Source organism: Gopherus flavomarginatus, chromosome 5, assembly GCF_025201925.1.
Source record: "Gopherus flavomarginatus isolate rGopFla2 chromosome 5, rGopFla2.mat.asm, whole genome shotgun sequence".
NCBI lineage: Eukaryota > Metazoa > Chordata > Testudines > Testudinidae > Gopherus > Gopherus flavomarginatus.
Genome location: NC_066621.1, coordinates 14,009,148 through 14,023,629, shown reverse-complemented (window position 1 = coordinate 14,023,629; position 14,482 = coordinate 14,009,148). Strand labels below are relative to the sequence as shown.

At 43.5% G+C, this 14,482-nt stretch overlaps 1 protein-coding gene across 7 annotated transcripts in view; it reads left to right on the top strand.

Moving 5' to 3' along the window:
• SRGAP2 (SLIT-ROBO Rho GTPase activating protein 2) overlaps nucleotides 1-14,482 on the top strand; it is a 249,572-nt gene that overhangs the window by 218,337 nt on the left and 16,753 nt on the right. For 6 of the 7 annotated variants that reach the window (XM_050954015.1, XM_050954014.1, XM_050954017.1 and 3 more), the window contains 4 exons: nucleotides 1,356-1,490; nucleotides 2,993-3,098; nucleotides 7,021-7,245; nucleotides 11,068-11,147. In XM_050954015.1, coding sequence (XP_050809972.1) covers nucleotides 1,356-1,490; nucleotides 2,993-3,098; nucleotides 7,021-7,245; nucleotides 11,068-11,147 — 546 coding nt within the window. Of the gene's footprint in view, nucleotides 1-1,355; nucleotides 1,491-2,992; nucleotides 3,099-4,981; nucleotides 7,246-11,067; nucleotides 11,148-14,482 lie in introns of those variants that run through there. The other variant, XM_050954020.1, reaches the window with a different exon arrangement.

Here is a 14,482-nt window from a genome sequence, read left to right as displayed (position 1 = left end):
TCAGGTCAGTCCTAGGCTGGTCCTGCTTCCTCATACGTTTCATGTTGCAAGTGACGCATGATTTGTAAGTTTTCATATTCACGTCTCCACATCCCAGATGTGGGTGCATAGCAAATTGCTATCAATGAGAGAGAGAGAGAGGGGTACGTATTTTAGAGATGCGATCTTATTCTACCTAACCATGAGGTTGTTGAGTCTACAATGCATCTGGCTTTTATCTGAGAATGAAATACCTTTGGAGAACAAAGGAAATGCATATGTGGTGGGGTTGAGGGCTTACAACACCAGACTCAAAGACCACCTTTCTTAAAGTAAAGGATAGATGCCAGACATTTCAGGGAAAACAGCCAGTTATTCCAGTATCACCAAAATAACATTACTTTTTTTAGCTTCATTTTGCTTGTCCCTCTAAAGAGGGTGATATACAGAACTGATGAAGTTAACAATGATGTCTGTGCAGTTTATTACTTCATCCAGAGCCCTTGGTAGCAGTTAATATCAAAGATAATGCTCTGGTTCATAGTGGACCATTTATTATCCTGTGTGGTTATTAAAATAATAGGCAAGCTTTGGTAATTTCCATCGCATAATGGATATATATAGCTTCGATTTGAGGTTTGCCCCATCATAAAATCGAATTATATTTGATGGGGAGTTTTCTATAGGGAACAGCTCCTTCGGTGTGTGTCGTCTCTTTTGTAATAGGCGAACTACAGTATAAGTAGTCACAAATTAACTGCACCGAAAACTTTATTTTCCTACCAATCCAGCACAATGTGTCTCCTTCTAAGACCTGTAAAGGTAGTGATTGGCACAAGCATTGGCCTGCTGTGCAGGCTTCAAAGCAACCTACAGTGAATCACATAGCTGATTGCCACAAATTGCTCACCTGGTAATGTGCTTCTTATCTCCTATAACCCAGTTAAGCAAATACTGGGTCTGTTCCCTCCAACCAAAACCACTTGGACTGCAGAGCCTCCCAAAGTTACCACAGCTCCAGGAATAATTTCACCCCCAGTGTGGTCATAGGTGGGGGACTCTTCCTTCATGTGTTGGGGTCAGGTGAGAAGCTCAACCCCTTTATTTGCCTGACTGAGGGCATGGAGCCACCTCCAGCCATAGAGGATGGCTGCCAAGGACCTTTCTTGATTGCTGTACTTAGAGGATGGCTTTCCCAATCACCCATTGCCTGCTCAGTGTTTGGGGGAATAGGGAGTAACCTTTGGATTACATGGATCCTTCTTTCTGGCTGAGACATGTTCTTCTAGCAGAGCAGCCAGATCCTCTGTCTACCAAGAAGTTCTTAATTTTCCTCCCTACCTCCTTTTTTTTAAAATTGTTTTTGTTATAACTAGGGGAGGATCCACTGGCTGGAGACCAAAACGACCATGATATGGACTCAATAGCGGGAGTTCTGAAACTCTACTTCCGAGGGCTGGAGCACCCTCTGTTTCCGAAGGAAATCTTTCATGATCTGATTGCCTGTGTCAGTAAGTAGATGAAGGAATGGTGTTTTCTATTTAAATAGGAGACCTGCAAAAAAAAATGCAGATGACCCTTTATCAAACCCCTCCTCCCCCTTTTCCCACCAAAAAAGATCAGTTTATGGTCATAAGAGCAAACTTTTATTGCACCAGAAATGTTGATTTTATTTTCCATCATAGCCCAGATTGCTTTTTTTGAGCATCCCATCTTCATCCTCTCCCAAAATATTTCTCCTAATCCCTTTTAGGCTCCGTGCTCCAGCCACCATCCAGAGAGGATTGCTCAGATCTCTTTGCAGCACTCCTTAATCTCATGGCAGAGCCTGTTTAGGAAAGTGAATCTGAGAACAGAATGAAGTGGATCCTTCAGGATCTGCACCACAGCAGCATGTTTCCGAGATGGTGGCCACGGCATCTTCAGAGCCAAAGCTTCATAAGTAGTAGTTGTTGGTTTTTTTAATAATAATAATTTGCACAAAATGCTCCTTTAAAGGCCTCAACTCAGAATGTGCTTGCAGCTGCCATCTTCGAAGCCCACTGTTCTAGCAGAGTTTTTCTGACCAGGCTGCTATCCATGTACATGGAGCACATCTGTTCTGGTGCATGCCATGTATTTCCAGAAGGGAAGCAGCTGTGTGTTTTAACCAGTCTTAATAACCCTTCCGTAACCACAAGGAAGATTCCTTATGGACTCTCACTACTGAATGTATAATGTGAGAGTGATCACAGTCCAGGTATAAACAGCATGGATTATTTCAAAGCTTTTTCTTTTTTTTTGGAAACCAAGTTTAAATGGTCCCATTATTGCCAAATCATTCAGCAGCAAAGAATGAATCTATTGTCCAGGCAGTGGAATAGCCATCAACAGCAGCCTTTGAAGTGGGGCAAAGATAACTGCTTCCGAAACAACTCATGGTTTTCTTCTCACAGTAAATGACTTTACAAAGCTTAATTCATATTAGATGAAAAGAAATCTGCTTCCAACTAACTTCGTCCTTCCAGGGCTGAGGATTTATGCTGCCCACTTTTTTTCCTCAGTCGTCTGCTGCACACAGAGCTTTTAGCTCACCCTTTAGCTATGGTAATCTATTTTCTGAGTCAGACCAAACACTTTTTTGTTCAACATCCACCTTTTGAAGCTAATTGGAATGAGCTGTTGGGTTGGATCTAGTGAAGCAGACATCACTCAGTGCACCCACACTGTAAGGGAACCTGAAGATAGATTACACATACCCTGCATCTTTGCAATAAAGGGCTTTGCAGAACAGGTTATGCATACATTACATCCTCCTTTAAGGCATTTCTGGAGAACACATCATACACGTAACAAGAAGCAGATAGCCCCTTTCTTCCGCAAGATTCTGTGCTACTGTATCTTGGCTCCAATCTTTAATATTTTACACCCTAGTGTAGGGAACCTCCTAGTGTGCCACAAACGTGCAGATTCATTGACTTCAGGTATGGCCATGGTAATAATTTAACTGTATGGTGCTCTTTCCTCCTTTCAGCAATGGATAACTTACAAGAAAGAGCACTACACATCCGGAAGGTCCTTCTGAGCTTGCCTAAAACCACTCTGATTGTAATGAGATACCTCTTTGCATTCCTCAGTCAGTGAGTATCCCTGAAAGCACCAGAGCTCTGCAGTAGATGTTGGGATTGGTATAAATATGCTGAATGAGAGGACTGTAGATTTGACACTCTGTAGTTTCTGATCCAGAGCAAGTAGTTCAGGGTACAAGTGGCATTCTCTTTGCTGGTAACAGTTTGTTGCCTCTCAGCCTGCTTACTTAACTATTGTATCTATTTTGCTGGGCCTGTCAGCATTGCAAACGGTATCTAGAAAATACTTCAGCAACCTAAACAGAGTTCTTGAAATGAAAATTCATAATACTGGAGCTAGCCTGGTAAACTAGTGGAAGTGCAACAAGAATGATCAGGGTCTGGGTCCCAGGCTAGCAAGAATTGGGAATGCTGCCTATTCCATCCTTGTTGGGGTAAATGGGCTCAAAATGCATAAGATCCTTACTCCCCAGCTGGTGAGTACATGGAGCTCTGCTGGCAGAGGGAACCCAGCCTTATTCTCCTTGCATGCTGTGGGGCTCTTGATGATGCTAAGAGGAGGAAATGTTGCGTCCCTGCATATATTCTGTATGGAAGCTGATAACATCGAATGAGTGGTACAGTGGTGGTGTCCTTCATCATGTTCACATTGGGGCAGGTACAAAACAGAGAGACTGCATTTGGGAGGGGTTGTTTAAATTATCTATGGTATATACACAGTATTTGGGCTTCAATCAAAACACTAGATCTGTACATTCCTAAACTTTGGCAGAGACTGAATCTGACCTTCCCATCTGGCACCTTTGTAACAGACTAAACCAAAATTCTGGATCAGGACATCCCCAGAAGTTTTTGGATCTGGAGCTAAATTTTGCAGCCTCCCTCTAGACATCACCAAAGTTCCCTGAAACGTTATACTAAAACCAAGCAATAGAAAACCAGGCACTGTCCCAGTGATTATATATTGGCATTGCTCTGTGGATTCCTGTCTGGTTGACCAATTGTGTCAGGGGAGTTGACAGTACAAGAAGATTCAACCTTCCATGCTTCAGAGCTGAATTCTGAGGCACAGCTCTGCAGAGCTCAGTCATCTTAATCGCATCATTTTGGCAGCCTGGAGGATGGATGTCTCATCCTTTTCCTCATGATGGGTTTAACATCTTGTACTGCAATTTGAGGTTTCAGCTATAAATAACTTATAGAAGGGTATGGAACCTCTTGCCCTTTCTCTCATCTATCTCCCACAGGTCATTAAAACTAGCTAGACAAAGCAGCCCTTTCTGCCCCCACTGTGCCTCCAATAAAATGGAGGAAAATTTGACTTCCAGAATGGATTCATTTTCCCATTGGAGAAATAGGGTGTGTTTAGTTTGTGTGGAGCTTGGGAAATCTATTTCTACAACTGCTTTGAGAAATCTTATTGATTTTTAACTAATAAGTACATATGCTATGGCCATTGAATGACCAGTCTTACACAACAATACAACAGACATTATTGATGAAATAAAGCATAGCCCGAAAACTCAGAGGATCAAACTCTGTTTAGACATGCATATGCAACTCCCTCTGACTTCTGAAGCTGAAATAAAAATCACTGTAGCTTGTTGAATTGTCTTGGCTCCTAATTGGATTAGCTGCACTTCCAAAATCTAACTTGAAAAGCAAAGGACTCTAAATAAACCCTAAGGCTGACTTCATAGCAAAACTGAAAGTGATGTAAATCCAACCTCCACCTGCAGACAATACTCCCTAAAGTTGTAAAATCCTCAGTATTGCAAACTAAATAGGACCAGGCCTGGTCATGCTTGGATGGGAGACATTCTAGAGTAACCCAGTATGCAGCAGGAGATGGAACTGCTGTTTCAGTAGATTACTCTTCCTGCTAAGTATTGAACTGCTGCCCCAGATTGATGTAACGTCATTGTATTTTCTAGGGATATTATCTCCACTTGTGGTGATTACGGAGCCCATTTCACTTGAGATAAGTTAAGTGGAATGTTTGCCCACTTTGCATCCTATCTAAATATGATAGCTAACTATGTATTTTCATTGAGATGGTATTTTTCTTTCTGTCCTAAATGCTGTGCACTCTTATAAACAGCTTGGGCAATAAGAGTTCTCAGAGCAGTTGTGCTGATGTGTTGTGCTCGTGTGTTCAACCTCAGAGGTGGCCGCATTTCTATGCGGGATGGTGGTGGTGAAGTGATTCCTGCATATGTAAATTTGCAAAGCACTTCAAGCTTCTTCTGGATGCAAGCAGGTTATTAAAATAAGATGATGATATTTTGGTTTTACTGCTCATGTGGCAATCGACATTAAATAATTCAGAGACTTGAGTCCTGTTACCTGTGTTTGAGGTGCTAGTACATCAGCTGCTCCTGAGAGATGCCCAGTCTCTTATGTAAAACTTGGTAACGAGTTTAAAGACCCTTATTAAAATGGTCCAGGGCATTTGTTGAATCCGATCCTATATATATTGCAGAAATTGTTACTGCACTGTGGAAAACCAAAAAACATTCACAAGATTACCACTGTCTTTTCCTCCACCCAAGCTCTGGCATAGGAAAGAGAGACTCTGCAGTGCAAGAAGAGAAACTTTCCACAATAGTGCTGTAAAATTCTTTGATGCCTTGGGATTCTCATTCCACAGATGTCACTTCTGGAGTCATTGAAGTGAATGTTTCCTTCCAGCCTTAATAGTTTAATTATTTTAAGAAGTGAACTGGAAAACAGGGTCTTTCAAGGGGGTTGTTCTAGAATTTAGCTCTCTGTTCAGTGCTTAACCATTAACTGAAGCCTTGAAAGGCTTGAATTACAGATTTGGGGATAAATTTATTCCGATTAAAGAAGTGTTGCTGTGCAGAGACTCGGTGTTCTGGCTGCACTTGGTAAATCCTACAGATCGGCTCCAGGAAAAGCTACTAACAAGAAACATCTTGGTCTTTGGGAAGGGGTTTGGTTTGGAGAATACACTACCTCACTCACGCTACCAAGCACAGAGTCAGGCAGAGGAGATCAGGTTTTGCTCTGGAACTGGATGCAGGGCCGCAGTGAGATTATAAACAGCAGTCATAAGGCAGGATATGCTTCTGCTTGTGAAGTCAGCTTCCCAAAGCCTTTCAAAAGAACACAGTCCCCAAACCTCTACAGTCTCGTGGAGGTTTTTAATTCCAACTGGCCTTGCTTTTCAACTTCAAAGGGTTTCAATATGTCCCTGTAGCTAATACTAAAAGTCCTAGTGGCCGCTTCCATAGGGAGCGTTGGCTTATTCTTGTGCTATTGGGAGCCTTTGGGCTTGGAAAGAACTCAGTTTCAAGGAGGGTGCAAATGGAAAGAAGCAGAAGGGCTCCTTGGTTGCCAGCTCCCTTGCTGTCTTCGGTGCTGTAGGCTGTGATGTGTGGAGCAGCAGTGACTCAGTCAGGCCTGCCTTGGCCTCTTGATTGGATGTAAGATGTTACTGCAGCAGCTGCTATCGGAGCAGGGTGCAGACAGTCGACCGCATGTAAATAAATCCCCGGCAATGAAATTGAGTCTGCGTGAAGAATAAAGCTATTGAAAAGAGGAACAGGCTGACATTTTCTTTCTTTACCAATGCTGCGTGTGCTGATTGAGGAGGATGTTAGGGAAATGGAAAAATGCCTTAGTGATTGAGTAAAGAAATCAGCATGTCAGCAAGCAGCAAAGTTTTCTCTGTTTTTCAGTACAGATTTCAGCTAGGAATCTGTCTTCATGGAAGCCGTGTCAGATCAGGCTCTCAGATCCTGGGAGGTGCGTCTAGAGGTTCCTCCTTCCCCAATAAATTTCAGTCACTCTTATTTTTCCTTTATTGACCCAGAATGTTCTGTTCCCAGCAGAAGGGGCTTAAAGAGCAGAGCACCCGAAACTAGACCTCTCGATTTTAGATGTTGGCTCCCTAGCAGGAGGTGCTGGTATTGTTGGCTCGTATTAATCCTCTTCTCCCTGTCTTTTGCAGTTTATCTCAATTCAGTGAAGAGAACATGATGGATCCCTACAACTTGGCCATCTGCTTCGGGCCCACGCTGATGTCTGTGCCTGAAGGCCACGATCAGGTTTCCTGCCAGGCTCATGTCAACGAGCTGATCAAAACCATCATCATCCAACATGAGAATATCTTCCCAGGACTGAGAGAACTGGAAGGCCCAGTCTACAGCAGGGGTGGAAGCACTGAGGATTACTGGTACAGTAGGAGCCATTAGGGATCAGATGAAGGAGGCCAGCACTTAATGTTCTCATTAACTAATTGGGTGTTGTAGTTATGCACACTACATTGTCAAATTCCAGCCTCCAGCACCAGTCCCAGAATTTAAAGGAGTTTTGAGGAAAAAAAAAAAAAAGAAAACATGGATTGCGGTAGGAACATGGTGGTTCTCGTCCTTTCAGGGAGCCAGTGACTTACATGAAATAGGCCCTGTAAGAAATAGCCAGTGACCCAAATGTCAAACCTGTGCTTTATTCTATTGAAGGAGAATAAATGACCACAGTTAGTCTTGTAGCTGTGTTGACCATTATCTTCTGGAGGAAGCCACACAGACAGTATGTTGACTATGTTCGTCCCTTATGTTCTAACTTTTCTCTTTTTTCTGCCTATTTTAAGTGGTATTCCTTGAGGTACAGGGTTGATTGCAGCTGAACCTAGAAAGGTGTAACATGGGTTAGTTTTCAGGACAGTACTGACCGGGGGTTAAATACAAAATCACTATTTCCATCCAACCAAAGCCCCAGGAGGCCTGGCCACACATTCTGTCAGAAGGCAGCATCTGGAAACAATTGAACCAGAGTGGCTCCTGTCATCTGGGGTGGAAGGTTGTGGAGGGAGGGGGAAGGGAGGTGTTTGCTTTCCTAGTGGTTGAATTGATCTCACCCACCTCCCGCTGAAAGGAAGAATGTTTAACTGTCTCACTGCCCTTGCCCCAGGAAGGCAAATGATTTTCTTGTGTTGATATTAAAAAAAGGAAGTCACTCTATTGGCAGAGCTTGTTGACTTTTTTTTTCTGCCGGATTACAGGGTAGGATAACTCATCAACCATCTGACCACTAGATATGAGATGTGAGGAGAGACTGGGTTTTTTTTTTACCAACTGCTAGAAGTTTTTAACAAAGGGCTATTGCAATGGCAGTTTGATTTACTCTTCATGGCTTCCATTGATTTTTGCTGGCTGGCTGAGCTGTATGGGCTGACTTTTAAATCCTTTCAGAGACCTGTATTTTCATCATGTGTGAGGTTTCCCCTAGGCAGATGGGAGCTGTCATAAGGAATTAAAAAGTTAAATATTTAGCATGTGATGATTATTGCAATTAATGCGTTGTACATGTTGTTTATTGTGTTAAAATGTACATGGAACTTGGCAGGGATGTGTAGGGGACAATCCCTACTCCAAATTACTAATACTTAGGCAAATACAGTACATGGTGAAGGGGATTTCTGGGGTTTTTTAACTTATGTTACTCTAGTGTCTGGCTCCCAAGTGCTCTTTCCACTTACAACTTGCTTTGGAAAACATGAGGGTGCCTGGCTTCAGACATGGCATTAGATCTACAGCTGAGAAAGTGACCATGCAAAATCATGTCCTCCTATGCTGACTGTCACTGCATTTTAGGGGTAGGAAGGCAAAGTCTCATCTGCTTTTAAAAAAAAAACCAACACATTAAAATGTTCTTCAGGTTCCTATCACTTACCTCTATTTACTTTGCTTGTCTCTATTTTTCTTCTATCTTCATACCCCCCACCCCCCTTTGCTACTTACGAGGGAAACCAGGGAGGGGTGGAGTTCAGTGTGATTTAAAATGTTTGAAGAAATGAATCAGGAAAAAGCATCTGGTTACCATTCAAGCCTCATGGTAGCTGTGGTATGAAGTGGCTGTTAGTCATTGCCCACAGGGCTTTCTGCTGCAGAGCTTGCACGTGGCAAAGTAGATCCCCTCCTGGCTGAGCTAGTTCATCAGACAAAGGGAGATGAGTGGGTCTGCACCTGAAAGCTGCTGCTTCCCCAGCCTCAACCTCAACTTCCTTCTCTTGTCCTTACCTAGTAATGTACAAATGATGATGCTCCAGTGCAGAGTTCCCCCGTGGCTAGGAGCCATCCTTGATGTGCGCTGTGCACATTGCTTTCTATGCTCTCACTGTGTGGCCGTCACTTTAAATCAGCAGCTGCTGAGGAGAATGGAAATGACTTGCACTGGGAGCAGAGAGGGCAGGACACAATGTACAGTTTGCAGTTGAGATTTAGGCCCTTCATATGAGCACCTTTAAAAAACTTGTCCTATGTTTGTCTGTCTCTGTCTGAGCAGATTGACTCCACATGAGAATATACAGTGTTAATGAGGTGGTGGTCAGAGTCAAGGAATCTTATGTGAACATTAGAATTGATGAGGAGAACAGTGTATAAAGATGCTCGACTTGACTTGCATTCCTCTGGCAATATATTTTGCCAACACTCCCTCTTTTGAACTCAGCAGCCTAGCACTCCTTCTTTACAGCATCCAAGCACCCACGGGATCCGTAGAGAGAGAGGATCTCTTTACAGCAGGGGCGGGGGGGTTTTGGTTGGAAGTGTTCTATGAGGGGGGAGGGAAGGAATGTGATCCTTCTCTTTTCACAGTGTTGAGATCATTAGAGCTGTTTGTATGCTACATTACTGCACAATCTGGGTGAAACTTTAGCCTGTAATACTATAGCCCTTCTGGGGCTTTCTGTTTGCTTTAGGTTCTTTTATTAAACTTTGCAGTGTGTTTATTCTGCCCAGTAAAGGATGGGAAAGTTAACTAGTGCCTCCTGAGGTGTGATCTTTGAAGAGGGCTAGGAAGCAGAGTGATTGGTGTATGTAATGAGATCCTGGGATTGTTCAGGCTCCTCTTTTTCTTTTTCGTTTTCTTTTTTAAATAGGGGGAGATGGATCTCACTAACAGATTCTTAAAAGGAGAGTATGAGGCATCAGTGAACTCTTACTCTAACCTTTTCAGGGCCAAAAAGATGGATCATGTTATGATCCTCTGAAGAGATGTAAAAACTGCTTTTGAGATGATTTAAGGTCCACTCAGTCTGGTACATGGAGGCCATAAACTTAGAGCAAGCAAGTTTTCCCTTCAACAATATATTCCTGTATAGAGGCGGGGAGAGTGCTCCTCATGTGGAATTGTTAGCGGTATCATTGCTAACTGGCAGTTCAGCTCTGCAGAGTAATTTGGGAGAGTGCCTGAATTCTCTCCCCTTTGTTTTCCACTTCTTACATGTGTGATCTTCATCAAGCTCTGTCTCATTTCATATAATAGAGGTGCTTAGGCATCTGTAAATAGACTTATGCCAGTTAAACTGATATGAGAGTCAGTTATTTGGTGAAATTAAGACAAGAACATTTTAAACTGATCAGAAGAGAAGAATCTGAAGCATCCTATTAAATCGTGGAATAATCTCCTGTAGGGCAAGTGAGACATTCCGTAACTTGAGTAACTAATGAGAGCAATGGATAATCTCGTGTAGAGAATAATCCTCGAGTGCCAGAGAAGATGAACAAGACTTTTATTATGCCTTTTCTATCTGTAACATCTAAAATCTTCTGAGGGCCCAGTTATGAGATCTAAACTCAGGTTTCCCTGATATACATAAACTGAAAAGGCTACTCCAGGTGCTCATGGAAGTAGAGACTCAGCTTGATTTTCAACAACATAGTTTTCAATGCATGTAAGTGCGTCCACTTCTAAAGAGTGCCTGCCATAATGGAATCCAGGTTTGGTACCACTGTGTAAAGCTCCTAGTATTCATAGACACAGAAATGTAAGTCTGGAAGGGACCTTGCAAAGTCATCAAGTCCAGCCCCCTACACTGAGGCAGGACTGAGGCAGGTTGAACCTGTTCTTAAAAACCTCCAATGATGGGGATTCTACAACCTCCCTTGAAACCCTGTTTTAGAGCTTAACTACTCAATTAAGTTTGACTATTTTTGTAGATATAAAATGACTTTCCTCCAGTGTAATGCATTGAATGTATTTCTTCCCACTGCAGTGAAAGTCCTCATGGAGAAACAGCCTCAGCAGAAGATTCAGTTCAGGATATAGCAGCTGAGCATCATACCAGTGATGATGGTATGTGATGCATTTTTGCTGTCCAGGAGTTGTGGTTTTTCTGTTGGGAATGGGGATGCTGTCTTAAATTTAAATTTCAAGTGCCGATAATCTGTTGGGGAGTTGAATCAGAAAATCTGTTTGCAACATCCACCAAAAAATTGGAAGGCACACTGTCATCAGGAATCTTTCAAACCTACCCTAAAAAATCCTGTTTTCCAAAGGTGCCTTCCCAGAGCAGCAAGCATAAACAGACTCCTGTCGTGTGTAATGCTCTGCACAGGCTTTTCTGCTCTCCTGTTGTTTAAACGGGTCTTTGAGCTGGGGAGCATGAGCTAAGCAGAAAGCCAAACAGTCAACATGTCCCTGCCTGCTCTCCCACTCCCTCTCCATGTGCTGTCTGCCAAGCTTCTTCCCTTTCAGTGGCCTTGGCAGGCAGCCTGCATGTTCATAAGTTCCAATTGCTTTATTTAAAACAAGCAAGCAAAAACTCCTCCTACCTTCTCCCCACGAGCCAGTCTCAGGGACAGGGAATCCCTGCTGATTCTTGGTTTCTGTTGGGGATCTCCTCCACTGCCCTTCTCTTGGCCTCAGTAACTATGAGGGGATTTAAGCCTCGTCCCACGAAGTAGCCTCTGCTTGACCTTTCCAACCGTCTCCTTATACTCCCCAGCCTTGTGCAGAGTCTAGGGAGGAAGAGACACAGTACAACCCCACTCTCACTGATTCCCATTTCTCACCGCTGTTGCTGAAAATGCCCCCTTTTAGGGGTTGGGGAAAGCCATGCACATGAGCTCCTTGCAGAGCAGTGTGGAGGGGTGGGTATGTTGTGAGTACCAGTGCATAACAAAATGTAACTGCCAGTCCGAAGCAGCGAAACTGACTCGGAGTGGTGATCAATGCCCAAAGCAAACTGACCAAATAGAAACAGAAGTGCATTGTATTATAATGTCTGCTGGCTATAATTGTCCTAGAGAAGCGCCTGTGACTACAGGAGCTGCACTATCTTCAGATGAAAATGTGACTTTTCAATTTGATTGCATGTCTTGAATTGTTCTTTAGTAACCTATTCAGTAGCATTGGCTTGTTCTCCTACGCTCCCCCTGCTGTCTCTGCACCAGTGATTAACCGGCTAACCTATCCCATAGCTTGGAAACATTCACGTTGGCTTAATGTTGCTGGCGCGCTAACAAGGAAGTAAAGACTGGTGAGCCGTGTTGTCTGCCATCTCTGTTAGAAATATGGGAATCAAGGAGAAAAACTAGTTCTTCAACTGGGAAAAACACAGTCAAAAGAGACTTTTAATCAAGGTTGTCGGGTATTACAGAGAGTATGGGTGTAAAATGATGTGCCTCTCATGTCCCCTTTAAACATCTTGTTCCTCTGAAAGTCAGTCCCTTTGGAAAGCTTGGGAGAGCCTTTCGCTCTGTTATTTACATACCCAATAAGGAATGACATCACTCAAAGGAAAGGCAGACTCTGATGCCTGTTTACCCAGGACTGTAATTCTGTTTGCGGACACGCTGATAGGTGGACTTTCTTGGCTTGTGTTTGAATGCTATTGTTGAACGGTTTGTATAGCAAAAGAGCAAGATGATTAGAGATGGGTTGTGGGCTAGAGCTGGGCTCCATCCCAAAGCCACTAGGGCTTGGCTTTGAGGAGCCTCATGCAAGGTGAGATCAGTGTTGGCTTGGAACAGCTGCCCACAACCTGTATAGAGTGTATGGAGGGAGAGTTTGGCACCTGGAAGGGGGAAGGGAGGAGAACTGTGCCTTTGTCACTACTGAGGGGTCAGGAGGTTTTTGTTAGCTGGGAGGGAAATGAAGGTGCCTTTTGGTAGCAGCAGGGACGTGAGTTAGATCCCCAAGATAGGCTCTTGAGAGGTGCCTTGGCAGACCAGCAGGTGGCTGGAGATGCACCAGGTGAGGGGTGCTGGCAGAGGAGGATCTCTTCATAGCCACCCACATGGGCCTGCACTGCTTGGCACAAAATGGTGCCTTCAGGGCTAACTCTTGAGAGGAGCCAAGCGGAAGTTAGAGGGACTCAGGCCCTCTCTGAATTTGTCCCTCAGTCTCCAAGAGAAGAGATTGAAGAGCCACTTGGTTGGATGAAGGAGCTCAGCTCTGGGAGTGGTGCCGAGAAGCAATCCAGACCAAGTGAGACTGTCATCCGAGGCATGCTCAGTAGCATAGGCTGGGTTTGCAAACTAAGTCCTTTCACACTTTGGTTGGTGGTTGAGTCAGTTTCTGGATGTGAAGTGAGAGAAGTTTTTCCTCACTCAACTAGCCACTCTAACGCACAACCACCTAGCTGGCTTCTGCGTGCTACTCATACCATGGGGGCCTGGTCTGTTTAGCAGCTGCCTAGTGACAAACATGCGAGCCTGGAAAATACTTTGCCAATGATCTCTAGGATTAGAAGCTGGGTCCTCGGGCAGAGAGTTGGAGGGAATCAGCGTCTTAAGAACAAGGCTGTGGTTTCTGGAGCTGCCATTCTGTTAACGTTCATTGCGATGTAAGAGTGATCAGACACTTGGTGGCTGGGACTGCCAGAGGCAGGCCATAGATACGGTGAGGGTGCAAGTGTATTTCCATGTTCGCTATGTCATGAATTGGTGGAGAGACAGTAAACTGCTCCTCTCCAGCACGGATTTTGAGACTAAGAGTGAGAGTTGTGTTTGGCTTAGTCTTTTGGTCTTTATTCCCAGCAATACTGGAAATTTGAGTCTAAAATCACTTGTCTGGCTAAAATCCAAAGTCCTAAAAGGCAAATCGGAAATGTAAGAAACCTGAGTGCACTGCTCATTTGGAATAATAAACAATTGTTAATGAAACAAAGATGAAATTTACCAAAAAAAAAAAAAAAAAAAAAAAATCTAGTTCCCTCACTTGTAATTAAATGTGTGTAAAAATAAAATAAAATAAAAAAAATTAACTTTTTAAATGGTATGAATGAACTGGTTCCAAGAACCAAATAAGCAAAAGGAAAAGAGGGGGTCAGAAGCAGATAACCACATGCTCAAGGGAATCTGGACTGGAAAAAAAAAGTTTTCCAAGTTGAAAACAAGTGAGCTATTTTTCACCGATGCAAACACCTTGCAGGCTGGTGGCGGCGGATGATGGGATTCCTTTGTGGCTGTCCATAGACGTATCTGAAATTTATAATTAAGTAGAAGCGCTGCTGTCTGGTTTTGTGTTAGGAAAATCCATTATTGAAGGCTAAATCCAGCAAATGTTGTGCCTGCTTGGTCTTAGCCCTCGGTCTGTTCGTGCTCTGCAGCCACAGACACTAATCACAATTCTAGGGTGGGTAATACTTTTGTTCTGCTGTTTGATCAGACAATGGTACTACAGCC